The sequence below is a fragment of the Glandiceps talaboti genome, chromosome 13, assembly GCF_964340395.1.
Source record: "Glandiceps talaboti chromosome 13, keGlaTala1.1, whole genome shotgun sequence".
NCBI classification, from domain to species: Eukaryota; Metazoa; Hemichordata; class Enteropneusta; family Spengelidae; genus Glandiceps; species Glandiceps talaboti.
The window spans coordinates 19,298,040-19,324,887 of NC_135561.1; the positions used below are offsets into that span (position 1 = coordinate 19,298,040).

General features: G+C 35.1%; 1 protein-coding gene across 1 annotated transcript; it reads left to right on the forward strand.

Annotated features, from left to right (window-relative positions):
* Window positions 1–2,278: 2,278 nt before the first annotated feature.
* Window positions 2,279–21,676, forward strand: LOC144444749 (uncharacterized). Its single transcript, XM_078134273.1, has 21 exons — window positions 2,279–2,382; window positions 2,581–2,820; window positions 4,573–4,710; window positions 5,458–5,568; window positions 6,005–6,124; window positions 8,646–8,735; window positions 9,649–9,759; window positions 10,138–10,239; window positions 11,387–11,506; window positions 12,250–12,348; window positions 12,716–12,823; window positions 13,096–13,209; window positions 13,680–13,775; window positions 15,057–15,170; window positions 16,119–16,214; window positions 16,449–16,556; window positions 17,252–17,350; window positions 17,807–17,920; window positions 18,290–18,403; window positions 19,146–19,253; window positions 21,389–21,676. Exons 1-21 carry the CDS (start codon window positions 2,310–2,312, stop codon window positions 21,502–21,504), a joined length of 2,391 nt encoding a protein of 796 aa, XP_077990399.1. The 5' UTR covers window positions 2,279–2,309; the 3' UTR covers window positions 21,505–21,676.
* The last annotated feature ends 5,172 nt before the right edge of the window (window positions 21,677–26,848 follow it).

Sequence of the window (26,848 nt, forward strand, 5' to 3'; positions counted from 1 at the left end):
TTATTGGAAATGGAGGTTATCGAAATTTGACTTATAGGAATAAAATGGATCGCGATGGATCTGATGATTGAATTGTTAACATGAATACTTGATATAAAGATTTAGTATATTGCCAAAGGGGTACGAACAATTTCATGAACCTTCAAAATGAGTGAATACAGAAACTTAACACGTCTTTTAAAAAAACGCCTTTGGTACTTAATTTCTGTGAATGGTCGAAATTACCGGATAACTGCACTTCGACTAAAACACCAATGGGCATCGCGTGGTATTATGTGATGTTACAACCGTTTAAATTGTTTGATCAGAGTTCATACCTCATCACTTCAGCACTGATACGACTATGAACAACACTACCACATCAAGTGATGCTGTGTATGCTAGATCTTCTATAAAGTTCCATTACCGTCTGTGACTCAAATCGCATCTTCAGCTGAAATTGTATTTGCGACATTTGACATGACATGAACACCTTGACTACATACAGATTTGTGTAAGATTTTTATAAATACGGCAAAGTCGGTCAGCATAACCAAAGATGCTGTGCGCAAGATGTTGTTTTTCAGGAAATTCTGACTGCCAATCATAGAACTGATACAACCCAAAGTGAAAGATAGGACAAGAAGAAATGTCTGCAGGAGAGTTGAACGACAATAAGTTGTCATCTTTGTGGGTGGGTGGACACAAATTCCAAGACCCAAATTTGCTAAAATACCAGATCTTCTGTCTCAACCGGATTCTGGGAAAAAATAATACATTCAAGTTTAGGTCAACGAAGGTCTCCAAAGATTGCTCGCATCTGATAATATGGTGTACACTTGAATGGAGTCTCTATGTAATACAGTTTTTGAGTTATGCAGTAAATAATGATTTTTACTACACATATGGCAGATATTCAGTAAAAGTGATATAACCACCAAGAACAATATTTTTTATTGTTCTTTTCTTCAATATTACTTGTAATAATGGTTTAAAAGATATTGGCCATATGTAAATATGACGGTGTGTCTGTGATAGGCAGTTATTGTTTTTATTTTGATAATTCACCCTGAAGGTGGAGGTCAAACGTCATTGTCTCAAAAGATGTATTGCATCTGATAACGTGGAAGTAGATACTTGAATGCAGAGTCTGTGTGTTACAGTATGAGGTATGTAATAAATATTGATTATAGCTACAAATATGGCCTCCATTCTGTGAAATATGTATATATCATAAAGTAAAGACGTACATATGTCCTATATGATATGTCAACTTTGTGTCAGGTAGATAAAAAAATCGTCACACCCAGTCACATCGCCTTCTGGCACAAAACAATAAAAACAACAACAATGCGACGCTACACATACATAGTTACATCAACATGGTTTGTATAAAGTTGTAGACATATTGTGGCTGTCATAAAAAGTGAAACACGTGTGAAAATATAGTTTCCTGTTCAATTCATGGATTGCCGAACATCTACCGTGATCATCATTGTAAACAGTGATCAAATACAGCTCGTTTGGACAAATCACTTTTTGTACAGCCACAAACATATCTTAACATGCTAAAACCTCATAGTTGCACACCACAGTGAAATCGTTGTCTGTTGTATAATTCAACTATTGATTGAATTTTTGAATGACATTCGACAATGTTATTTTGGAAATTTCACCATGCTTTGGACGTTTTAATCCCTCAGGAACAACTACCTGTCAAAGCCACTGAAGATTACATATCAACCTTTGACTAAAGTCTAGAATTGTGCTGCAACGCCATTTGCGCCATTTTTAATATTTGCAATTATCGAGTTGCGAACATAGAGTTTGTCATTAATGTTTATAATTGTGAGAATGAATACTAAGTTAACAGTTATAAACTAATATAGTCTAGTCAAAAAAAAAAAGAATTTGGAAACGAATCCCACATTGTCGCCGATGTCTCGTCAGCACCGTAAGGGTGTACTTCCGACACACGTGACAATATTCCTTTAATTTTGTTGTATACTGTTGTCGGTGCAGACATCGGTAAAAACGTGGGATTTGCTTTCAAAAAGGGATGAGAGGCCAAAGAGCCATTTTGGATAGTCAAATAGTCACACTGAATGTATTTAACTTTTAATCAAGCTGCAAATGAATCTCGTTTAAAAATGAAATTTCGGAAATTACTTTTTTAATTTGGAGAAATCGCTGGTTTGATTAATTTCGAATATTTAAGCAACGAAGCTAATTAAACGACAAAGAGGAATTGAACGAACGTATAAATACTGCTGTGAACAGATTCAAAAGTCATTTCAAATTTGGCTCTGACAACTACTAAATCCAGGAAAATGGTTATAGTGTGGTGGTTTAGTGTGGTTATCATTTATGCCTTCTGTGGTCTCTCCCATGCCAACAGTATAGGTGAATCATATACTTTTATGTAACAAGGCAATAGCAAGACATATAGAATGACTCAAGCAGACCAAGTTAAGAGAGCTGACAGACACAGTCAACCGAGAAGCTGCATTGAACGATACAAAATCACTGTATCTACTGGAATACCTAATAACTATTCTGCTATCTATTAACACATGAACTTTTCTTTGTTCCTTTTGATAGGCAATACTATTGGCAAAGACGAAGTACCACGACATTGCCATGAGTTACGGGCAATGTTAGAATCTGTACGCGCTGAAGAAGTGGACTATATATTCGCTGACGTGGATGTTAAATGTCATAAAGACGGAAGTTTTGAAAGCTTGCAATGTTCGCATGGAATATGTGCATGCATTACACCATATGGTAACGTAATTGCGAGAACCTTCACTCCAGCAAACAGAGATCCACCAATCTGCAAAGGTAGGGTTATAATGCCTGGGTCGTGATATACAAATAGTTAGTTTAATAGTTTTTTACTTACCAAATAAATCATATTTTCATACATACTGCGCAGTAAATTTATTTTATAATATGTGTTCCAAAAGTAATCTAGCTGGGTTTTTTTCGAATGACAACAGTTTTACGCCCTATCCTTGGCGCTTCTGGGTGCATACAACACTGAGATTAGGAAAATTCCTCGATGTTTTTCATCTCATCACATGACAATTCTACTCCGTCAGGTGACACCTAGTATCTGTCATCATATCATCAATCGGCCTGAAGAAGCGTCCAGGATAGGACGTGAAACTGTTCGAATTCGAAACAACAGCTCATCCAGTAGGATAGATTATAATCATATTACGTCGTTATCAACATCATACCTTGATGATTGAGAACATTCATAGACATACATCATAGGTACATGTAGTTACATGTATTGGTACCTTAAAATAACAATTATTATAATTTTAAAAAGCCAACATTTTGAAACGAAGAAATTATCAAATTAACAACATCATCATAGAATTATGTGTCAATATAAAGGCATTGACATAATACAGTACATTTCATGTCTATCAAAAATGTTTCAGTATAATGTGAGTGAGGCGGACAGACAGATAGCCAACAAGCCGACCACAAAGCCTGCCAGACAGCCTGCCAGACAGCCTGCCAGACAGACAGACAGACAGACAGACAGACAGACAGACAGACAGACAGACAGACAGACAGACAGACAGACAGACAGACAGACAGACAGACAGACAGATAGACAGACAAATATCCAGCCAGTCAGATAGATAGACAGACAGACTGGCAAACAAACATACATACATACATACATACATACATACATACATACATACATACATACATACATACATACATACATACATGCATGCATGCATGCATGCATGCATGCATACATACATACATACATACATACATACATACATACATACATACATACAGACAGATATCCAGCCAGTCAGATAGATAGACAGGCAGGCAAACAGACAGACAGACAGACAGACAGACAGACAGACAGACAGACAGACAGACAGACAGACAGACTGACTAACAGACAGACAGACAGACAGACAGACAGACAGACAGACAGACAGACAAATATCCAGCCAGTCAGAGACAGACAGACAGACAGACAGACAGACAGACAGACAGACAGACAGACAGATAGACAGACAGACAAACCGACAGACAGACAGACAGACAGACAGACAGACAGACAGACAGACAGACAGACAGACAGACAGACAGACAGACAGACAGACAAACAGACAATTACGGACGGACGGACGGACGGACGGACGGACGGACGGACGGACGGACGGACAGACAGACAGACAGACAGACAGACAGACAGACAGACAGACAGACAGACAGACAGACAGACAGACAGACAGACAAATATCCAGCCAGTCAGAGACAGACGGACGGGCGGACGGACGGACGGACGGACGGACGGACATACGGACAAACAGACAGACAGACAGACAGACAGACAGACAGACAGACAGACAGACAGACAGACAGACAGACAGACAGACAGACAGACAGACAGACACGAGAAAGGGAAATTATGACGTTATAGCTGAATCAAAATGTGTTGCAGTTCTACTATAATACACCATATGTGATTACATTGCTTAGGCAACCAACATCTAAGTTTTTTGGTCGTAAAGACTTCACTGTGTGTAATTTGTCCCCGTGTAGGTTTAAAGCCAGGGCAGTGTCCATGGAGCAGATCTGTTGATTCATGTAACATCAAGTGTATAAGTGATGCCGAGTGTCCTTCTGATCATAAATGTTGTGATACAGACTGTGGAAAGACATGTGTAGCACCCGTACAAGGTAGATACATGTTTATATTAGTAATTGTTTCCATGACATTTACATACTGAGAACGTAAGTGTATATTTAATTGACTCTTATTCAGCTGAAACAATATTGTCCAACATAAATAAGTGAAAGGGAAAACTCGTAACCATAGGTACTAAATAAATTATTTCAAAAGTATTGTGACTGTGTGTACACTATCAAGTTTTCTTTTCTGCAAACATTTTGTGTTCACATTTTGTTGTTACAATTAATAACTATAATACGATTTTAAATACTGTGATAAAATGAATATACAGGAAATTATAATTTGTAAATAACTAATTTCAAATGACAAAAGAAACACTAAACTGTGATGGGTAAGATAACTGTTTTTGATATAGGGAAGAATTTCGACAGTTGAAATGATGATAAAAGGAAGAAATTATACAAATCTAATATAAATAGCATGTAAAGATAATTTCCACTATAATTATGGCAAATAATTATCATCAGCTATTCTTTACACATTTTACGTTTGTAATTATCCAGAAAATATAAATATTTTTTAATTGATTGTAATCATATCTGTTTAATGTACATTTCTTGTAATTATTTTCATCGATGATAATAAACATCGGTAATTATCATTTTCAGAATGTTATCCATCAGAACAGGTAAATTCTGGCAAAGAATTATCATCAATTACATTTTATGTTGTAATTATTTGTAATTATTTTCATCTATGCTAATAGTCATTGGTAATTGCTAAATTATTTTCAGAATGTTATCCATCAGAATTTGCCTGTTCTGATGGATTGACTTGTGTTCCTGAGTTTCACATATGTGATGGATCTCCTGATTGCCCTAATGGTGAAGATGAACATACTTGCAGTAAGTCTCAACCAATTTGTCGTTCATGACAGAATACGTGAAAACTAGTAATTTGTTATGTAAGAATATGTCTCAGTAGCTAATTTGCTTGAAAATCAAGGTTATTAATTTTTGGAAAAAATTTGCCGTACGGGAACTAGTTCTGAATTGATAATAATATTAATTATAATGGTGTTCACATCTCATGGTATTCGAAAGCCATATTGGATTCTAAAATGTTACACTGTTTATATATATATATATATATATATATATATTGAACATTTTTTTCAAAAATATGTGCCGTGATCTCAGATATGTTTGTTTTTTGCCATAATTGTACAACTTTATTTATGTGTTTATTGATATTTTTGCAAGGTACAGTACAACAGCTGTGATTTCAAAAATAATTTTAACCAAATTAAAAATATAATACATAAACGTTCTATTTCAGCAGAACCTCGCTTTGAATGTGAATTTGGACGAATGATACCAATGTCATATAAATGTGATGGTTATCCCCAATGTCTAAATAAGGCTGATGAGGGAAACTGTGAGGACAATGAAGAAAGTACATGTGAGTGATAGTAAAAAATAGTTATATAGAGTGTAATCACTGTGTCAGGATGACAGCTAGATAGTTGTGTAATCTAATACTTTAATTGATTAGATGTACCTCAGCTACTATCAACACAGATGTAACACTGACGGCTTACTTTAGATCTTACCAATATTTAGCTCTGCGTGATCTGTGAGATTGATGATGTCAAATTCTTGTCATGGAACCTTGGTTAACTACAGGGGAATTGTGAGGTCACATTTTACCAACTGGTCCATGGGTGACGGTGGGGATGGGGCGGACCATATTTTAGAAAATGGAAATTGGGAGGTCACATTTTACATTCACTCCTTATTTTGTATTTATCTTTGCCTTATTTTTTTGTATTTGGCATGATGCCACCACTGGTTCCAAATCAAACCGTAATTACATCCCGCCACTACCACCATTGTAAAGTAATTTCAAAACATAGTGAAATGCAGTGAATAAACTGTTAGTTGTAGTGTGAGAAGAGGAGAGCAGGTCTCACAGTAGTAAAAGGGGAATAGCATTGCATGATACTGGGGATAATAGTCTGCTCTCCACAATTCTCCACTTTCTTCCCTTCAAACAAACAAAAATGATGCTTAACACTCCTTGTCCTCACCCATTTTGACGAGGCAGCGAATAACTGGTGTATGGTAAACCAAAGAAATTTGAATACTGTCAATCCTTTGCACACAATAGCTGGTCGTTTATTGTTATAGGAGTGTCACGTGATACAAATACATGGGAATACTATCGCTTAGGCTGGAGTACTCTTCAGGGAAGATGGAAACGTCAACTGATAATTTTAATGTATAAAGCTACCATCACGTGTACTGCTCTTTGCGATCTTACCCCATTCCTTAAATTATTGAATTCACGCACAAGACTAGTAACGATAATATACACATACCTAAGGTTAAGGCTGATTATGACAAGCGAGCATTCTCATTTTAAAAAGCAGTTTTATTGAATAATTTACATCATTTAATCAGGTTCTCTCCTACTTTAGAGGTTTTTAAAAGAGAACTTAGGAAAAAATGTTTTAATCTTTACTTACAGTTGCATTTTATAGCTATTGTTGTATGTTTGTTAACATTTTGTTGTAAGGTTTCTTGTTTGTTTTTTAATTTCCCCCTTTTTTCTTTTAATATTGTTGTCAGTTTTCTTTGTTTGTCTGTACATCTTGCACAACAGAGATCATTTGAAGAATGAAAGACAAATAAATAAATAAATAAATAAATAAATAAATAAATAAATAAATAAATAAATAAATAAATAAATAAATATGTGCTAAATAAATGTGGTACAGTGGTGACCTTAAAATGTGACCTTCCCTATAGTCTGTTGAGCTAAAAAATTACCCTCCCTCAATGTCCTTTCTCTAAAACATGACCCTGTTCAAATATTTCAAAACAAATTTTAAGACCGCCTGCCGGATCCCTTAGGCTTATTAGTTTGGGCTAAAGATTAGTAGTCAGAAAGTCTTAGGTTCGAAACCCACTACAGACAGGAAATTTTTCTGTCGTAAGATCCCACCACATTGATAGTTTTTAAAAGCATTCATTCTTTCTCGCTATCACCACCACAGTGAGTTTGTGTTTGTATTAATTAAATCAATGCCTGTGTTTAGATCGTTGTCATTGCCATTGGTTGAGTAGAATGCCAGAACTACCAAAGACTAGATGAGCACACTACTGGCAACCTCAGGACATCTCACTCCACCATATTATCCCCAATATCTTACAACGATGTTCTCCCTTTACTACTGCGAGACTCGCTCTTCTCCTCACACCATGACTAAAACTAACAGTTAATTCGCAACATTTCACTATTACCATAACAATCACATCAATTCAAATACTCTTTTAAATCGACCAGCCACAGAGTCTGAAAAATACAATTATAATTCTTGCATTTCGAACCCCCACCCCTTGTATTTAATTAAGGTTTCCTAATCAGGATGTGGGAAGAACCAGACACATACACCATAATAGAACGTGTTTCGAATTATGGTAGTTTATCATTTCGAAAAGCAGTCACATTATGTGTAGCTTTATACAGGAACTTTAGCCTGCCTCACTGTTCTGTGATTTGCAGGACGAGGTCAGTGTAGTTTCCTTTCCATATCAGAAACATTGGCTTCCCTTGTATAATTTACAATAACAAATCGACTGCTTCGTGTTCAATCTGTACGACTACATTTTGCACACTTTAATGAAAGGGTTCCATATACTACATGTAGTGCAATATCAGGTTTGATCGCAGCAGGGATATATATGGTGGCTTGTTTAATACGTGCAGTATGTTTCAACACGAGTGCAACAAACTAAAATAATCTATAACGCATGTGTGTGTGTGTGTGTGTGTGTGTGTGTGTGTGTGTGTGTGTGTGTGTGTGTGTGTGTGTGTGTGTGTGTGTGGAGACGGGTTTGTAACCTATACAAACGATATGTATTTTGTAAATAAACACATACAGAAGACAATAATAATTAAAAGTAACTATTTCTTGTAGTCGAGTGTCCTGGACAATTAACAGTACCCAAATCTTACGTTTGTGATGGATATGCAGATTGTACAGATGGCAGTGATGAAATGGATTGTGGTAAGCGTTTTCATTTAGATACTAACTACAAATTTTAACATTAATTATGTACTATACGACTTTTATCCCAATACATTCAGTCATAACATTTGTTGTATGGCATCTAGAAACATGGACACATGGATAACAAAAGGAGTACTTGTTTGTATTGTTGATGAGTAACACAATTTTACTGTGTTTTCCTACTTCTACCATGCTTTGATAGTTTCATTACTTGTTATAACTTTAGAAATATTTTCTTCGATATGCAAAATTAACGAGGAGGAAAGCTTAAACCTACACCAGCTGACATCTTTTCATCAAATAAGCAAAGATATAGTCACTTAAAATGTGCATTAGACTATAAATATACATCGTATCTGTTAATAAGTGGTTAATATTTGTACATGGTGTACTTGACAGTTTACACCTTGCGTCAAAGCTCGCTTTTGAATCTCTTACCATATGCTAAAACTGGACTAGTTGTAACTGGGATATCATTTTTCAATTAGTCAACCACAATAAAATTAGCGAATATACTGCTAAAATGCCAATAATTGAATAATCTACAGGACAATCAGTGATAGTCGTCATCAATAAGAAGTGTATAAAGATGTGGAAGTTTTGATTATCGTTGAAGTCGCTGATTTTTGGGTGAGGATCCAAAGATCAATTTATTTTTTATTATCGTGTATACAGCTACACACATACGGTTACCCATAGGTGATGCAATGTGGTATTAGATGTAAGTATTAAACATTTTCAAAAAAATGTTCCAGGTGTAGACTTACGAAATCATAAATAATAGAACACTATCATTAAATATTTAGCATAAATTATCCATAAAATTGTTTAGGATCAGCGTTTTCCCCTGTAATGCAAATATATTTTGTCAATAGTACTACATTTAATTCGTTATTTTGCTATCATAAAGCCTGTGACAAACCAATGCAAACTAAGTGTGCTAACGGTAGATGTATGTTTGCATATAATATCTGTAATGGTTACAACGACTGTGGTGATTGGAGTGACGAAGATGACTGTGGTGAGTTTATGGAAAATGTTTAAAGAAAAATGTCAAACTTTTTTCTGCCTTTAGAATCAATACAAGTTGTACTGATTACGGCTATAATATCAACTTGCATACTTATGTTTTGTGATTGGTTGGTTGTGATAAAATGGTACCTCAGCAATATGTGTATGTGTGTGTATGTATGTATGTGACAGTGTTTGTTTGTGTGTGTGTGTGTGTGTGTGTGTGTGTGTGTGTGTGTGTGTGTATGTGTGCGACAGTGTGTCTGTGACAGTGTACGGGTGTGTATTTCATAGAAGTTATTTCCTAACAGTCATTTTGTTGTTAATCTGAACTCTTGATGCAAAGTTAAATGTACAACTGTTAACTAAATTCTGTTTGATGTTACAGCATTGATACCGTGTGACAATGGGGTTTTGATACCAGAGAAAGATCTGTGTAATGGGGACGATGATTGTGGAAATAACTCAGATGAAGTGGACTGTGACAGAGGTAAGTGTGGCATTAGAGTACGTCCTTGCTCGTGATGACGTTGGTACTTTCAAAACACAACCATGGTGTGTATTTGCATGCCACAATACTATATGTAAAATGTACCGGTACAGTTATGTAAGCACTGGCACATACAGACGCCAAAGTGTTCTAACCGTAAGATGCAATATCACTTTTTGCGGTCTTTTTGGCACCTTGATATCAAACGCTTATTCTCTGTTATAGACTTCCTATCACTCTTGTTCTTATGAACAGTTTTCGCCATTTGGCCGTCTTTATGGGTGAGGCCCTCGTTGGCAGACATTTATGTTTGTCTTTGGAAGACATACATATAATACTCGACGAGAGGGATCAGTATCGTAAAGCGTACTTTTCTTATTGTTTGGAATACTCAGTCAGATTTATCCATTGTTATCATGAATTACACTAACCTTAAAACAGTTGTTGCTAAGGTCGTGGTTTTCAATGCTCTGTGAGTTTGGGTTCATTCTTTTGAAATCTCATCATCATATTATTTGTTGATAGTGCAGATGACTGCAAATTACATCAGTTGCTAAAGGAATGGTGTTGTTATGCTGTCAGTTTTAGACATTGGCAGTTATTTGAGAACTGATCAATACTTGTATATAAGAAAAAAGACACAATGGCGTTTGACTGTAGCAAAAGGGGTGGTTTTGACTGATCTGAGTATTTGTCTTTAGTATTGGAATAATGCTACACTTGACTTCTCCATCACTGCTGTTCATATTTCCAAAGTTCATACACACAACTTGTTACATGCATTATAAATATTAATTACTGTTGTTAAGGGCTAGGTCCTAATTACTTTTTTCAATCGTCTGATGTTCGCTGAGAAAGCGTGAAACTTCGAGTAACAACTTATAACAGCTGTATTCTTTTTTTATTAATATACATATTAACGTATTTCCAATATTACTGGTAAACACTTACTACATTATCGGGCTGATATATTATCAATTGGTTATTCTGTGATCGGTTATAACAGAACAGATGTTTTCAAAATTGCTTTTAAGTAAGAAACATTTTCATATGTCAAAAAGAGGACGGTGTCCACGACATTCATACGATTTGTTATTTTTCCACATAGAAAGTACTCAATTTACATTTTTGTATATGTTTCTTTTAGAAAATATACCATGTCAGGATACCTTCACAGCACGATGCAATAGTGGAGAATGCATTCATTTGTTTGACTTCTGTGATAATCACAATGACTGTCCTGATCAAAGTGATGAAGAAAACTGCCGTGAGTGCATATATTGTGTTTTTAATTTATATTTCAAAGTTTAACATTCTATTTTCCTGCTAAAGCCATGATAAAGCGCACAGTCGTCCTGGTCACCTGTGCATGCCAGGGGATCCCACTCCAAGGAATGTTTACAAAGCGGTAATGGACAGAAAGATGAGCAAATCGGTAGAAGAGAATGGATAAAACTAAGATATACCATGGAATTACGCATGGTGCTTGAAAAACGTGAAACTATTAAATTGTAGTGTCAAACTCTTGCTTTTAAGTACCCCAAACGTATGTGCAACAGAATAGGCACAGTAAACAACATATTTTAACAGCTTGGGCGTTTGGCATTCATTATATATGGTATATGAAAGTAGGTTTATATGTCGACAAATGGCATCGGTATTCGCCAAATATGGGCTAATTTTCACCAATATTGAGTTAATCCTCAAAACATCAACTGTCAAGAACACATTTACTATGTACTTGTGGGTCTAATGAACAGAGATGACTTATGAGAAAAAATTCATTTGTACTTAGTAATATAACCATAGTGAACAGCATATAGGACAGATAATTACCTGTTGTTGTCCATAGATGCCTCCAAATTGATGTTTTTGATATGAACTATGCCACTTTATCAGCGACATTTAGTGAATTGTAAAGACGTGTTAAACTAGTGCTTGTATAACAAAGTGACAGGACTGGCTTAGATATGTTTTGATGATCACATTTAGCTTTTTTTCTGATTAAAGCTTGTGAACTTGATTGTGGTGATGGATCATGTGTACGTTCTTGGTACCGTTGTGATGGCTACCGTCATTGTGAAAATGGAGCTGATGAATTGGACTGTCGTAAGTGATTATTCATCTAACCAGCTGTACACTGTAATTATAACTTTGAATATTTGCTTGATAGTAAAGTTAGATGCCATAGACATATATGCTTACTATAACTGTATTCAGTTTACTCAGCTGAAAATAAAATGATGGTACCAGCTCCAAAATGAACTCACTTTCACTAGCAAATTCAGAAGAACTACATGAATTGAAGCCAGATTAAATATGTCGATAACAGGCCACCGTGTGATGTATTTCAGTGAACAGGGCAGTTTCAAAACAATCAATATGTTTGTAACCTTGCTCAATGACACTGTACATCATCAACGACCATATCTTACAAGTAACATCTCTACATTCCTTTCCATTGATATCTTACTAGCTTGTGAGGAACCAAGGGTTGATTGTGGTGATGGCTATTGCGTTAATGAATATTCTCGTTGCAATGGTTACAAAGATTGTGAAAGTGGGACCGACGAAATGAACTGTCGTAAGTTAATGGTCTTCTTTTCATTAATTCTTACGAACTTTGTAAATATTATTGAGCATGAAAACTCAAAGGTAATAATTAACCAGATGTCTTGGTATTGACTTTGTTTAGAGGAGATAATCCAATTGATTTCTTTGGGAATAACTATAGCAGTAAATTATTTGATATGGAAATAACGCCATAATTACAAGTGAACTATTAATTTTGAATTCTTAAACGATATACGATATATATGTTACACATTTATTTGGACAATTTCTTTGAATGTCTAGCTTGTAATGAAGAAGACGGGAAATTCATATGTGACAATGGCATTTGTATCGATGATTATTATAAGTGTGATGTCGAAGATAATTGTGGTGATATGAGCGATGAAAACACATGTGGTAAGTAAATTTAGTACATTTTCGCATGTCAATTGATAAGCCCTACATTAGAATTTCAAAACGCATTTCAATTAACATAGAGTAAGTCGAATAAATACGAATCTTTGATGTTAGCTTTGTTCAAAATTAGTCAAACCTATTCTCCGTTAAAATCAAGAACAATTACCTTCAATATTAACTATAAAAAATATTGAGGTCAGAAGTCACAATAATTTAGCTATTAAGCCAGTGAGGCCGCAAAATTATTGATTACACACTGTTTGAAACAAGCCACTGAATCCCAAAACTCCCTTTCTCTTTTCTAAACGACCAGAAGAAACATTTCAAATGGCCAGTTTTGAAAGATTTGTGAACTTTGATTTTCTAGGTGCATTGTGGAATATAAAGCCGTATTTTTATACCTCTTCTGTAATATTTGCATGCATACATTAAGAAACGAACTTAGGGTGTTTTTGTTTTCACCACCATAGATCATTTTGTTTGTGACAATGGGCAGCTAACCTATGGTAGCAATCGCTGCGATGGTGGCAATGATTGCAATGACGGAAGCGATGAGAAGGACTGCCGTAAGTAATGTTTTAAAATTAACCTCACTAGTATTTATTACAATACAAATTAGTTCTGTCACGATTGATGCAAAACGACCCCTGGATCAAGTAAAATCTTATCAACATTACTGCATTTTGCCGTCTGACAAGACAGAATTTGGAGTAAAATTGCTACATTTTAATGCATTGACAGGTTCTACTTTCACAATGTACATAACGTAGAGACGATCCGTTAAGAAATGTCAGCTTAAGATTAGAAAATGTAACAATGTTGCTAAGATTCTTTTCATTACTAAACAGTAAAATAAAGTTGTGTTGATGAGACATTTTATCGAGTCAGGCAACTTTCGTGAAGTCAACCTGTTTTTTAGAAACCTATAAAGGGTCACACTTAACTCGGAGAGTGATTATATACTGCAAACGTGTGTGCACTATCATAGTTCCCAAAATTGAGCATATGTACAGCAAATTTTTTGTATGAGGTGGGGTTGTCAAGTGTGGTCTCTATAAGTGTATGTATATGTGTGTCATGTGAACTTAAAAACTACATAGCAGGCGAAGTGTGTTCTGATAACGCAGAAGGCAAAGCAAACACATTATTGAATATGGTTTCATTTGATTTTACTTGATTAGATATTTTTGAGGTTAAATTAAACTTATTCTTCCGTACTTCTACTTTTCCTGGCTAGTCCTTATTCCTAATTATTATTCTCTCTTCGTTAACTGTCGTTAAACGTTTTCTATTCATACCTGTATCTACTTGAAAACATGTCTCAACTTATAACTACTAATGTCTCAGTTACAGTAATCCTTTTCCTTCCGTCGGAACTTTTGGAAGATAATCACACCAAATAAGACACAATAGTATACTGGTTAGAGATGAAGTCAGTTTTATTCAAATCAAAATCTCCTGTAACATGCTTGAGGGCCCTGTCGATTTATATTGAACAGGACCAGATGAACCCATTAAATAATCAAGCTAATTTTCAACATACAATTTCGAATATAACTATTAAAAACGGGACTATTTTCTCGAATAATGTGTGATTGCGGTTAGGGATTACTAAACACTTGTTATAAACAGCCCTGTCCGCCTCTTGCTATTGAAATTAGGTAACCCCCCCCCCCTATACTTGCACACACCTTGTATTCTTGTACAAATATTATATAACATATGTACAGCAACCATTCTCCTTGCACCCTATTTCAAACTCTTAATTATTCACAACCTGTGAAGTGTTTCAAAATTTGTCTCTATGAAATGGAACTGGTTATTTGTAATTTGGTTCAATATTGCAGCATGCGATCGTTATGAATTTGAATGTGGTGATGGAACCTGTATTGGTAGTTACTATCGTTGTGACGGTAGTAATGACTGTGAAGATGGCTCGGATGAAGACACAAACTTATGTGGTGAGTTTGAGGAAAATAGAAGTACCTTGTAATACATATTTCACAGGTGAATTGAATTGGAAGCAATTCTCAGTTCTTTAAATTCATACAGTTGTTTCTGAGTTAATATTTCGTTTTCTTAAAATACTCGCTTTACTATATTGATTCACCATCACCACCACCATCATCATCACCACCACCACCACCAGCAACAGCAACAATAATATTTCAACACAATTAGCAATTATTTATCATGCTTTGAGGGCACAGAAAGGACGTTTACACGACCTCTCTTAAGTAGATTTATTACAATCGGTAAACATTGTTCACAAGAGGCCAGTTGTACATTGGGTCAAAGCATTAGAATTAAGATATTTCTTGAAACAGTTGTCTCAAGATAGTTAGTAATACCTAAACCTAAGAAATGCAGTCATGTCGAACATGTATAGTGATCTTTAAGCAAAAATTAGATACATGACAAGTAAAAAACTTAGATATGTACAAGACTCAATATTGTCACGCATTTTCTTGCAGAGTTTAATTGCATGAAAGCTGTAAAAAGCTAGCGTTTTATAAAATAAATACCATGAGATGTCACTGAACCAATGAATTTATGTTCACTAGGTGGCTCAAAATAAAATCTTGGAATATTGTTTGCTCTGAAGTGTTCAAGAAAAGAGCAACTAGAAAATGTCCGTTTTCCACCTAAGCTAAGTCACACAGCAAGCAAAGCATACTCTCAACGTTGTTCTTTCTATACGAAAGATAATGTGAAGCGCGACGAAAAGATGCTAAACAGTAACAAATGAATAGGTATTTTCAAAACGTACAGCATTTCGGTTTATACAGTATGTCGATAGCTTATCCACCGAGAAAACCTCACTATGCCAAGTTTAGCGACGTTCAATCAGCTTCAATCGTCTTTCCATTAACGATATGATTGTGTTTACCCGTTTCCTTTGTTACTAGCTGGCTTTACATGTGATAATGGTGAAAGCGTCTATTGGGCTTTTGAATGTGATGGTTACTTCAATTGTGATGATCATTCAGACGAAATATATTGCGGTTAGTGATTAAAGAGCGAAAATAACTTTGTATTCCTATGCCGTTATAGAAATCGATGGTTTTGTATTTATATATTCTTTGATCCTATCTAAGCTATTGGAAATATTAATGTGGAATAATACATGTCCCTTTGGGTGAAGTGAGTAATGATCCAGAAAACCCTTTTCATATGATTCTATATACGTTGTATTTATTATCATGAATATTATTGCTTGACTTATCATATTTTGTCAGATTGCGATGAATATCAATTCAAATGTGATAGTGGTCTTTGTACTTCGAAGTACAACAGGTGTGATCAGAGGGACGATTGTGGTGATAATAGTGATGAACAGGACTGTGGTAAGAAAATGAAGTTTACTGTTAGTGCAGTGATAAAATATTTCAAAGTGGTAATATGGATAAAAAAGTTGGTATCTATTGTAATACAGACAGACATTCGCTATGTCAGTTCCGTTGCATGTGTCCATCTGTTCTCTATTTCAGTGTTCATGATTACTTATATATACTTTCATTTATTTGAATATACTTTCAGTGTCTATCTCTTCCCCATATTGGCGTTTGTGATTCCTTGTGTCTACAAAGTTTGTTTACAGATCATTTCCTGTTCTTACCATAACAAACATTTAAAAACAATTGTTTGAATGTTGTAATTAGACTTGGTCTATCAAGTACAAATATATCTTAAACAAATACATATTTCTCGTCAACAATGCCAATTTAACTTATTTTCCAGAGAACTTTTCAGTTCACTTTTCAGTAGACCATAAATTATGATATAATATTACACTATGCAGATTACCACGTGTAGAAGACATGTGATATTAGTATATCCTAATGAGTGTAATAAACAAAAAAAATGAAGAAATGAAAAGATTTCATCTGAATTAATAGAGATTTAATTATTGTACTGATGTAGCAACTATAGATTACATTAACATTTCAACTGTAATGTGGGAAGTTTTAATTTCTATGCATTCAGTATCTCTCTTAGTACACACCAAATCTATACAATCTTAACATTATCATATTCATAGAATGGTATGTCTGTGATGATGGCGAGATATTGAGTCCAGGGGATCATTCTTGTAATGGATATTTTAATTGTGGAGACCACAGTGATGAAGTCGGTTGTCGTAAGTATTCCTATCTCCTACGGTATGATAATGCTGTACACGATGTAAAATAAATAACAATACCATTAAGGATTTTAGTCGTGCTTACAATTCACACTGGTTTCAAGTATGAAAAATTGAAAAACATTACATTCTTGCAAAAATAACATTCAGCTAGGGCCGTTTTGTTTCATTTTTGCAACAATGCACAAACCTTATACTCAAAATTTTGGTTTTTCACTCTGCTCAGAATTTATATCTTTCTCCATTGAACCCTCCCAATATCATACATGTTGACAAGTAACCTCTATGCCGCCATTCCATCACCATTTGAATTCACTTTACTGAAGATAGACATTCTTACAACTTGCTTTAACATGATATTCTGCAGTTAATGTATTTGATTTCCTGTGTTATCCATTAATCTTCCTTGTTGTAATTAATTGATGATTTTACTCCCTTTCTTACACGTACCAGCATGTGACGCAACTGATAGACAATGGCGATGTGACAATGGACTATGTATATATGATTACCAAAAATGTAGCGGTTACGATGATTGTGGTGATAATTCAGATGAAAGGGACTGTGGTGAGAAAATCTATGCAGTCAATTTAATTATTGATAACAAAAATGTAACACATTCGAATAAATCAGACGAACCCTTTCCCGTGTATTTCCCTGGGTAATATATAAGTTTCTATACTTGCATAACAAAAAACGTAGATGTTACTTTCCGCCGTTTTGTCGTGGATGTAACTATTCTAAACAATGACAAGATAGTCGTGTATATTTAGGAATGAAATAATGAAACAAATACCTGACAAAATGTTTGATGAAGATGACACTTTTTAGAAAATTATTTTACCATATATCAGCAAGTAACAAGTGAAATTCTCCTTGTTCAGAGCATGAATGACAACAACTTTTTGTAACCTGTATTTATTTTATTTTTTTTAGAGAAATACACCTGTAAAGATGGAGAGGAAGTCCTTATTTCTTCAGAAAAAGTAGGGGGGATAGAATGTGACGGTAATAGAGATTGCACGGACATGAGTGATGAACTGAACTGTGGTAGGATATTTTTAGATTCGTACTTTCAGCTACGCTTTTATATTTTACATGGTACACTCACAACATATGTCTGAATATCAAATAATTGATATACGTTCCTAACGTTTCTAAATGATCTGAAATAGATGTTTTAATATTGTTTTATATAATCTCATTCTCGAATTTAACTTCGTATAGCAGTGTTTTCTTAAGTCACGACGCATGAGTGACTTCAGTCCTAAATTCTCGGAAGTTGGTAACGCCCTCCATCACGATTCATCGAGATGGTTGTAATGTCCAAATATGAATAGTTTCCTTAATCTCTCTAAGTCTCCTAAACCAATCCTGAACGTTTGTACAGATCGGTTTTCATCATACAATCTCATTCTCATTATTTACAATTATCACATAATAAAGCACGAATTTACATATGTAACAAATACATACATACATACATACATACATACATACATACATACATACATACAGACTATCACCAGAGCAATTGTAATCAATTCTCAAGATATATTTGTTTCACACCTATCTTTCTTATCATATCACTTTGGCATACCTTCCTTATTTTATAGTTTGTTTTGCAAAAAATGAATAACAAACACGAACTTGGTCTGTTTTGTTGATAAACGTAAGCTAATCAAAAATAACCTATTTCTCATTACATTTTAACAAAGGTCTGCATGATATGTATTTGTTTAATTTTTCCGTTTTCCTGTACGTGTGATATTACGTCACTTTTTTATTATAGAATGTCGAGCCTACCAATTTCCATGTGCCAACACCAGATGTGTTGAACGTTATGAACGTTGTAATGGTTATGATGGTTGTGGAGACATGTCTGATGAGGCTGATTGTGGTACGTTCATATTTGTTTTAAACTTCTCAAGGATTTGACATTTCCATTCTTGTACGTTTCAAACACATGGAAGGACTTGTTTTCATTAGAAACTGCTCAGTTTCCTCGGCCAACGGGGGTTAATGGCTTGATAGGGACTCACCTTACTTTTCTCGGCAATTTTATCACAAATGTCGGTTTATTACAAATTTTGGCAATTATTAAAATGTCAGTTGTACACTGCTCCCACCCATCTAGAAAATTACCAGTAACTTATGAAGCATGCCAATCTACTTTATGTGAAATTATAGGGGTAAAAAGCTATGGTGTGCTTTTATCGATTTCACCAAACCATTTGATTATATAGTAAGGAATAATTTATGGTATAAGTTACTAAAGATCGGAGTTCGTGGAAGAATGTTAAATATAATCATGTCTATGTACAATGAAGCAAAATCACATGTTCAGTATTCAGTATTCAGACTGGAGTGAGACAAGGTGTCTCCATTTCTTTTTTCTATTTTTATAAATGATATTGAGGAAGAGTTTTTTATCAGGGGCGCTGAAGGCATTGTCATCAACCATTTCAGGATTTTTATGTTACTCTATGTAGACAACATTGTTATTTTTGCTGGGACACAATTAGGCATTCAGAAAGGGCTTGATATTTTGTATGATTACTGTCATCGTTGACGTTTGAAAGTTAACATATCCAAATAAAAAATTTTGATTTTTAGAAGAGGGGGATCCTTAAATAGAAATGTGTTTTTTTAAATAATGGATACGAAGAATTGACTATTGTAAACTAAACAAATTTACTTATTTAGGGTTAGTATTCACCCCAGGAGGTTCTTTTGAGATGGCACAAAGAACATTGGCGGGTCAAGCACAGAAAGCAGTTTTTTCAACTGAACACATATCTTTATAAGTTTGAAAATCTCGAGGAACGTTTTATATTTATTTGACACTTGACCACTAAATTATGGGGCTGAGATATGGGGCTTTGTTCATGCTGACGCTATTGAGAGAGTTCATCTGTCATTCTGTAAAAAGCTTCTTGGCGTTAAGCAGAGTACACAAAATGATTTCATCTATGGTGAACTTGGTAGAGTCCCATATCGAATAGTTCGCTTTTATATGATTGTAAAATTTTGGTTGAAAATAATATGCTGTAAGCCAAGCAAATATATAAGGAGAATTTATGATGTTTTATTGACTGATCAGCAACAACATCCCAGATGTAACAGTTGGGTGTCGTCAGTAAAAAATCTTTTAGCTGAGTTGGGAGTGACGTATGCATGGATGCAACAGGAGGTGGGGGATGAGTTTAAATTCTTGGCTTTAATTAAGCAGCGACTATCTGACAACTATATACAAACTTGGAACAGCAGATTGAATGATTCATCCAGAGCAAGACTATATAGACATTTTGATACTTTTAATTTCAAACCATATTTAGGCATTGTGTCTATTACAAAATTTAGACATGCTATCAATAGATTAAGAGTTTCGTCACACCCACTCCAAATCGAGGCTGGCCGTTGGACCAGGCCGAGAAACTCACCTGTGGATAGGGTGTGCAGCAACTGTGGGGTTATTGAAGATGAGTTTCATTTCGTTTTAGTGTGTACAAAATTTGGTCTGCTCAGGGATAGGTACATACCTCGATAATACTGGACTCGCCCAAATATGTTCAAATTTATCGATCTGGTGTCCCCCGACAAAACTTCCATTGTACGACGACTAAGCCTTTATATTTACAAGGCATTCATGATTAGGCGCATAATGGCCAATAATTGCCACTGGTGGCATGTTAACATGTTAACATATAATCACAAATTTGTATCTTCTCCACTAAGTTATGTAACCAATGTATAGTTATTGTCTATTTATTCTTGACTTGAAAGCTCATGGGTCAGTTGACCTGATGCAATAAACCTATGTATAATAATACTGTGTTTCCATACACATTCAATTGTACATGTATGACCATACGACTTCTCTAAATGACGCTTGTTGTCACCCATATAAGTCATCAATCAATCAAGTTAATTTAAAATTACCAACCTATCCAATTTTAATAAAATTTCATAATCTTAAATTGTGTTCAATATGACATTAATAATGGATGGTTTTTTCCATACGTTTCTCTGTAGTTTGTTCGGAGGCACAGTTCAAATGTGACAACGACAAGTGTACAACAGCCAGCTATGTTTGCGATGGTTATGATGACTGCGGTGATAATTCTGATGAACAGAATTGTCAAGATTAGACAGATGTCAATAAATCAATCACAATGCATATTTTTTGACGTGTCTTTAGAAGTAGATAATTTAGTAAAGAATCATATTTAATAATATCCTATCAATTCAATGTATAACATTTTTATCAGTACAACAACGATACGATAGCATTCCAGAATATGTCTCTGTAGTTATCTGCATGTATTTCCACATGGTAAAGCTAGGTGTGAATAAAACCACTCTCGGATTGTTCTGAAAGGTTTTGTTTCGAGTAATTTGTTTTATTTATTTATGTTAAATAATCCCTGTAAAGTGTCTCTCGATGTGAATCAATTTGACTCAAGGCCACTGCTTACCTACAGATACAGCGACAGGCAGGCAGGCAGGCAGACAGACAGACAGACAGACAGACAGACAGACAGACAGACAGACAGTCTCGTTAATCGCTCGCTCACTCACTCACTCTCTCACTCACTCACTGATTGCTTGATAGATTTTGAGTGTTTCAGAATTTGTTGAAAGTTTTCTTACCATTTAGCGCTAGCATAGCATGAGCCTACCTTTTGGAAAAAGTTTTGCATAAAAATACTCACTCTAAAGAACTAATTTTCAATCCTGTCAGTGTCTCCAAATTTCCAACGTGCACGTGTATCAAGCCGATATTTTTACAAATACAGTTCCCAAAATGCAATAATTTCACAAATTCTGGTGTCTGTCCTGAATATTCATAATACCATAGTCCACCATAGGAGATAAAAAAAAATTCTGTAATCGTCTCTAAAATGGCACCTTCATCGGTGGTATATGAGCTTTATGAGCATGTTACACAGTCAAAGTCATCTAGTATAATGAGCATCATCTTAATCTGACCCTAATTATAAACGGAATGGGCCTTTAAGGGAATCGAACGTTTAAACAGAGTTTGGTCAATATATAAGAATATCCTACAATGGAAATGATTATTCTACAAAAGATAATAAAACAGGTTTAAAATGATCTTGCAAACCATTACCATTTAACCTTAACATATTTGAGGGGAAATGAAGATTATCGAAATTTGACTTATAGGAATAAAATGGATCGCGATGGATCTGATGGTTGAATTGTTAACATGAATACTTGATATAAAGATTTAGTATATTGCCAAAGGGATACGAACAATTTCATGAACCTTCAAAATGAGTGAATAAAGAAAAATAACGTGCCTTTTTAAAAACGCCTTTGGTACTTATTTTCTGTGAATGGTCGAACTTACCAGACAGCTGCACTTCGACTAAAACAGCCACGGGTGTCACGTGGTATGGTGTGATGTGACAACTCTTTAAATTGTTTGATCAGAGTTCATACCGCATCACTTCAGCACTGATACGACTATGAACAACACTACCACATCAAGTGATGCTGTGTATGCTAGATCTTCTATAAAGTTTCCATTACCGTCTGTGACTCAAATCGCATCTTCAGCTGAAATTGTATTTGCGACATTTGCCATTTTCGGTAATCTTTTCTTTATCCTTGCTGTTATTCTGAAGAAACGTCTTAGGACATCACAGAATATATACCTGATCAATCTAAGTATCACCGATATCTTCTCAGCCGTATTTGTTTCCTCACCAACGATAGACTCCTTTATACATCGTGGTTGGCGATTTGGTTTGAAGGCCTGCGTAGCACACAACCTACTTCACCCGGTCTTGCTAAGTACATCTCTGTGGCTATCTGTCTGCATCGCAGCTAACCGATATCTTCATGTCGTTCACAGTGGCAAATATAAACTACTAACCAACAAATATAGCATAACTCTATCTCTTATTTTTGCATGGTGTTTTCCATGTGCAGTACGAGCACCAGGATATGCAGAACCTGGTTACTCAAAATACATCCCGGTTACATTTCTGTGCCGTGGATCTATGAATCAATCGATAACTGCAGTGTTGGTTTATATTCCATGCTGTGTCATTATCGTCTGTTACATACTAATCTTTCGATGGGTGAAAATAAGCCGTCAGCGGGTTCAAGCACATGCAGATAACCAGAGCAGCATAAAGGGAGCCAGTCGACAAGAGATACGAATGCTCTTTGTTTTCTTCGGTATCTTTTTTCTCATTCTGCTTGGCTATCTCCCATTCGTGATGCTTGTCAATGTCAGCGACATAATTGGGGTGGCTCCAAATCCAAATGCCTCAACGTTGCTCTACCCTTTAATTCACCTTGGCGGAGTTCTCAATCCGTTGCTGTACGGGATCTGCAACAAGAATTTCAAGCGTGCGTACAAGCAAATGATCACAGGTGACTTATTCTTTAAGAAAACTTCGAACAATGACACGACAGCCGCTAATCGAACAAACAGACAAACTGTTCGACCAGAATCCAGAGTAAACACCGTGTCTTCGGCTGTGCTGGTTCCCCGAGAAGCAGTCGTAATTACTGATTAAATAGGAATTGCTGATTACCATGACGACTACTGACCTTGTTACCAGACACTGAAACGGAAAGATAATTATGGGTATATTTCATTTTTTAAATATTTGAAGTTTTCTAGACAGGGCTGAGAGTTTAACTTATTGCTTTTAATTGTATTGATTGCATAAATGTAAGAGCAAATGTAGGAATTTTCCAGATATGTAAAGTTGTGTGTGTGTGTGTGTGTGTGTGTGTGTGTGTGTGTGTGTGTGTGTGTGTTAACATTTGTGTGTGTCTGTGTTTCTGCGTCTGTGTGCTAACGTTTCTGTGTGTTAACGTTTGTGACTGTGTGTATACAATGTTAAGCCTATAAATCTGGTAAACAAACTGGATATTGTATTCCTGTGTCCGTTTGCATGAACTTATATTATTACAAGATGTAAGACGTCTGTTTCATTATAAATGTGAACGATGTGTGAACGTTTTTTTCATTTCATTTATTTACTGCTTTTGTTAAGATTGCACATATCAGCCATCGAACATCTAATATTATATGCATGTATATGTATATATATATACTTGTGTGTATTCTGACGATATATCATTGCATTTCAAAATGTTTTATTGCCAGTTGTAAATACCTAAAGATGTAGAATGTAACCGTGATGAAAGTAAAAATCACGTTTTGAACATTAGCAGTGCATTTACAGATATTGGATATCTGCATCACCCAGTTAACACGACAAGTCAAAGTGATAATTTTACTTTACGTTCTGACCACCACCTACGTGATCCTTCAAGTTAGTAATTTGACTGCACTAATGGTGCTAATTGCGTGGGATGAGTGGTCACAGTATTTAGATCAACACTACCGGGTAAGCTTAGAAGTAGCGTGATAACTTCATAACAAAGGTTATTATGACAGAAACGAACGTACACAAAAGCTATTTCTACTAGTTCCTTTTACTTGTCAGAACAATATGTCTACAGGCAAGCCGCTTTGGCGTGCCATGGTTATAAGATATCTACCTTCCCTTGAGAAGGGCATTGATCTTTTTTTGCGAAAATACAAAAGGTTTTGTTTTTAAACCTTAGAAAGATACTGTGATAAAATGTAAGGTGAATTAAGGTTTTTTGAAAAATGATTAATAATCTGTATCGCATTACATAATTAATATTAATATAAATAAAGGCTGGAATATGTTTATGAGTACATCATTATTCAAATACAGTATATGACTCGTCTCTTATAAGTCAAGACATTTAAGATTCGCCAACTTTTGCTGAGATTCATTCGAAAGACATCAAGGTTTTCCCCATGGCCAGGTATATTATGTATCAAATGATAGTTTAAATGTGGGAACCTTTCTCAAACTGGAAGTCGTAAAGAGGTGGAGAATACCTGTGATTAGGCCAAACCAATTACTGAACATGCGCAATTACACCTGTGTCGTGTATATACATTTGAAAGCTGATACCGCTACTAGTCGTTTCCATAGCAATCATACACAATTTATTTTTTCATGTAGTTTAACCGGAAAAGGTGATATTTACATTTGAAAATCTAAAGAATACGAGAAAGCTGGTACCGCTACTAGTCGTTTCCATAGCAATCATACGCAATTTATTTTTTCATGTAGACTAACCGGAAAAGGTGACATTTACAGCTGACTCAAATTGGTATAAAAATTTGGTTACTTTTGGATCAAAGTAGAGGAACAATGTGCATGTTTTCCGTGATGCTTGAAATATTCAAGGATGGCACACTCAAAGACACATTTTAGAGAGAGAAAATGTAACATATTTCAAAGATTATTCAGCTATTGAAAATGTGTCTGAAGCATCGAAACGTCGCATTCGTTTCCAATTTATCGTTCGACAGTAACTATATTGTACTGTCATATTGATTCTTGAAACCATGAACAATATATTCATCAAATTGTCCTTGAATATTCTAACCAAACATGAAATGGAGGTGCTCCCGAAGAACAGTTTCTAAAGAAAGAAACTCAAAGTAACAAATTTACTTAATCATAAATATGCTAATTATATGCAAATATTTCGCTCCCAAATCTATCACTTTGAATATTTCAAACATTACCTACCAATAGGGGCATGATCCTTGTCGAGTCAAAATCAAATTTAAACAACAGTACAATATCGTTTGGCAACAGGAATTCTCTATTATCATATATGTTATATCATAAATGTTATATCACTTTATAATAAATTGATATGTCACATTTCAAGGCATTGACCTTTTTGTATATGTACACTGTATGTCATTGACTGTCCGACTGACTAATTGAATAACAGACAGACAGACAGACAGACAGACAGACAGACAGACAGACAGACAGACAGACAGACAGAGAATGAGAATGAGAGAAAGATAGCAAGATAGAAAGACTAGAGGAAATAAGTGAATATCAAGACCTCTGTACGTGCTGATAAAAATACACATAGAATTTCCTTTACATTCTTTTATTTATTCATGTTCTTTATCTTGTTTTTTCATCAATATTTTGTTTAAATTAATTGTCCAGTGAAAAGTAAGGTGTGTTTCATCATTGACAAGTTGGTCGTTCATCTTGAAGTTCATCATTTACAAGGGAGACTCTGGTGGCTGCTAGTGACAGTCTTCTATGTAGTTGTTCTATAATTTTCTCAAGTCGTGTTTCCTTTTCTCCGCATTCATCCTTTAAGAATTAATGCAAAAGTGTCTTTAATAATATAGAACGCAACAGATGAAGTGAAAACACGCACGCACGCACGCGCGCACGCAGGCACGTACGTACGCACACACATACCCCCACACACATACACATACATATACACATACACATACACATACATACATACATACATACATACATACATACATACATACATACATACATACATACATACATACATACATACATACCTGACAAATATGCACGCGCGCATACACACACACCCACCCACCCA

What these genes read in the sequence shown, in the direction of transcription:
- LOC144444749 (XM_078134273.1), top strand. Translation starts at nt 2,310, where the DNA reads ATGGTTATAGTGTGGTGGTTTAGTGTGGTTATCATTTATGCCTTCTGT. An exon ending in AAGTGATGAAGAAAACTGCC is followed by an intron (nt 11,507 to 12,249) that starts GTGAGTGCATAT and finishes TTCTGATTAAAG; the next exon opens with CTTGTGAACTTGATTGTGGT. An exon ending in GAGTGATGAACTGAACTGTG is followed by an intron (nt 18,404 to 19,145) that starts GTAGGATATTTT and finishes TTTTTATTATAG; the next exon opens with AATGTCGAGCCTACCAATTT.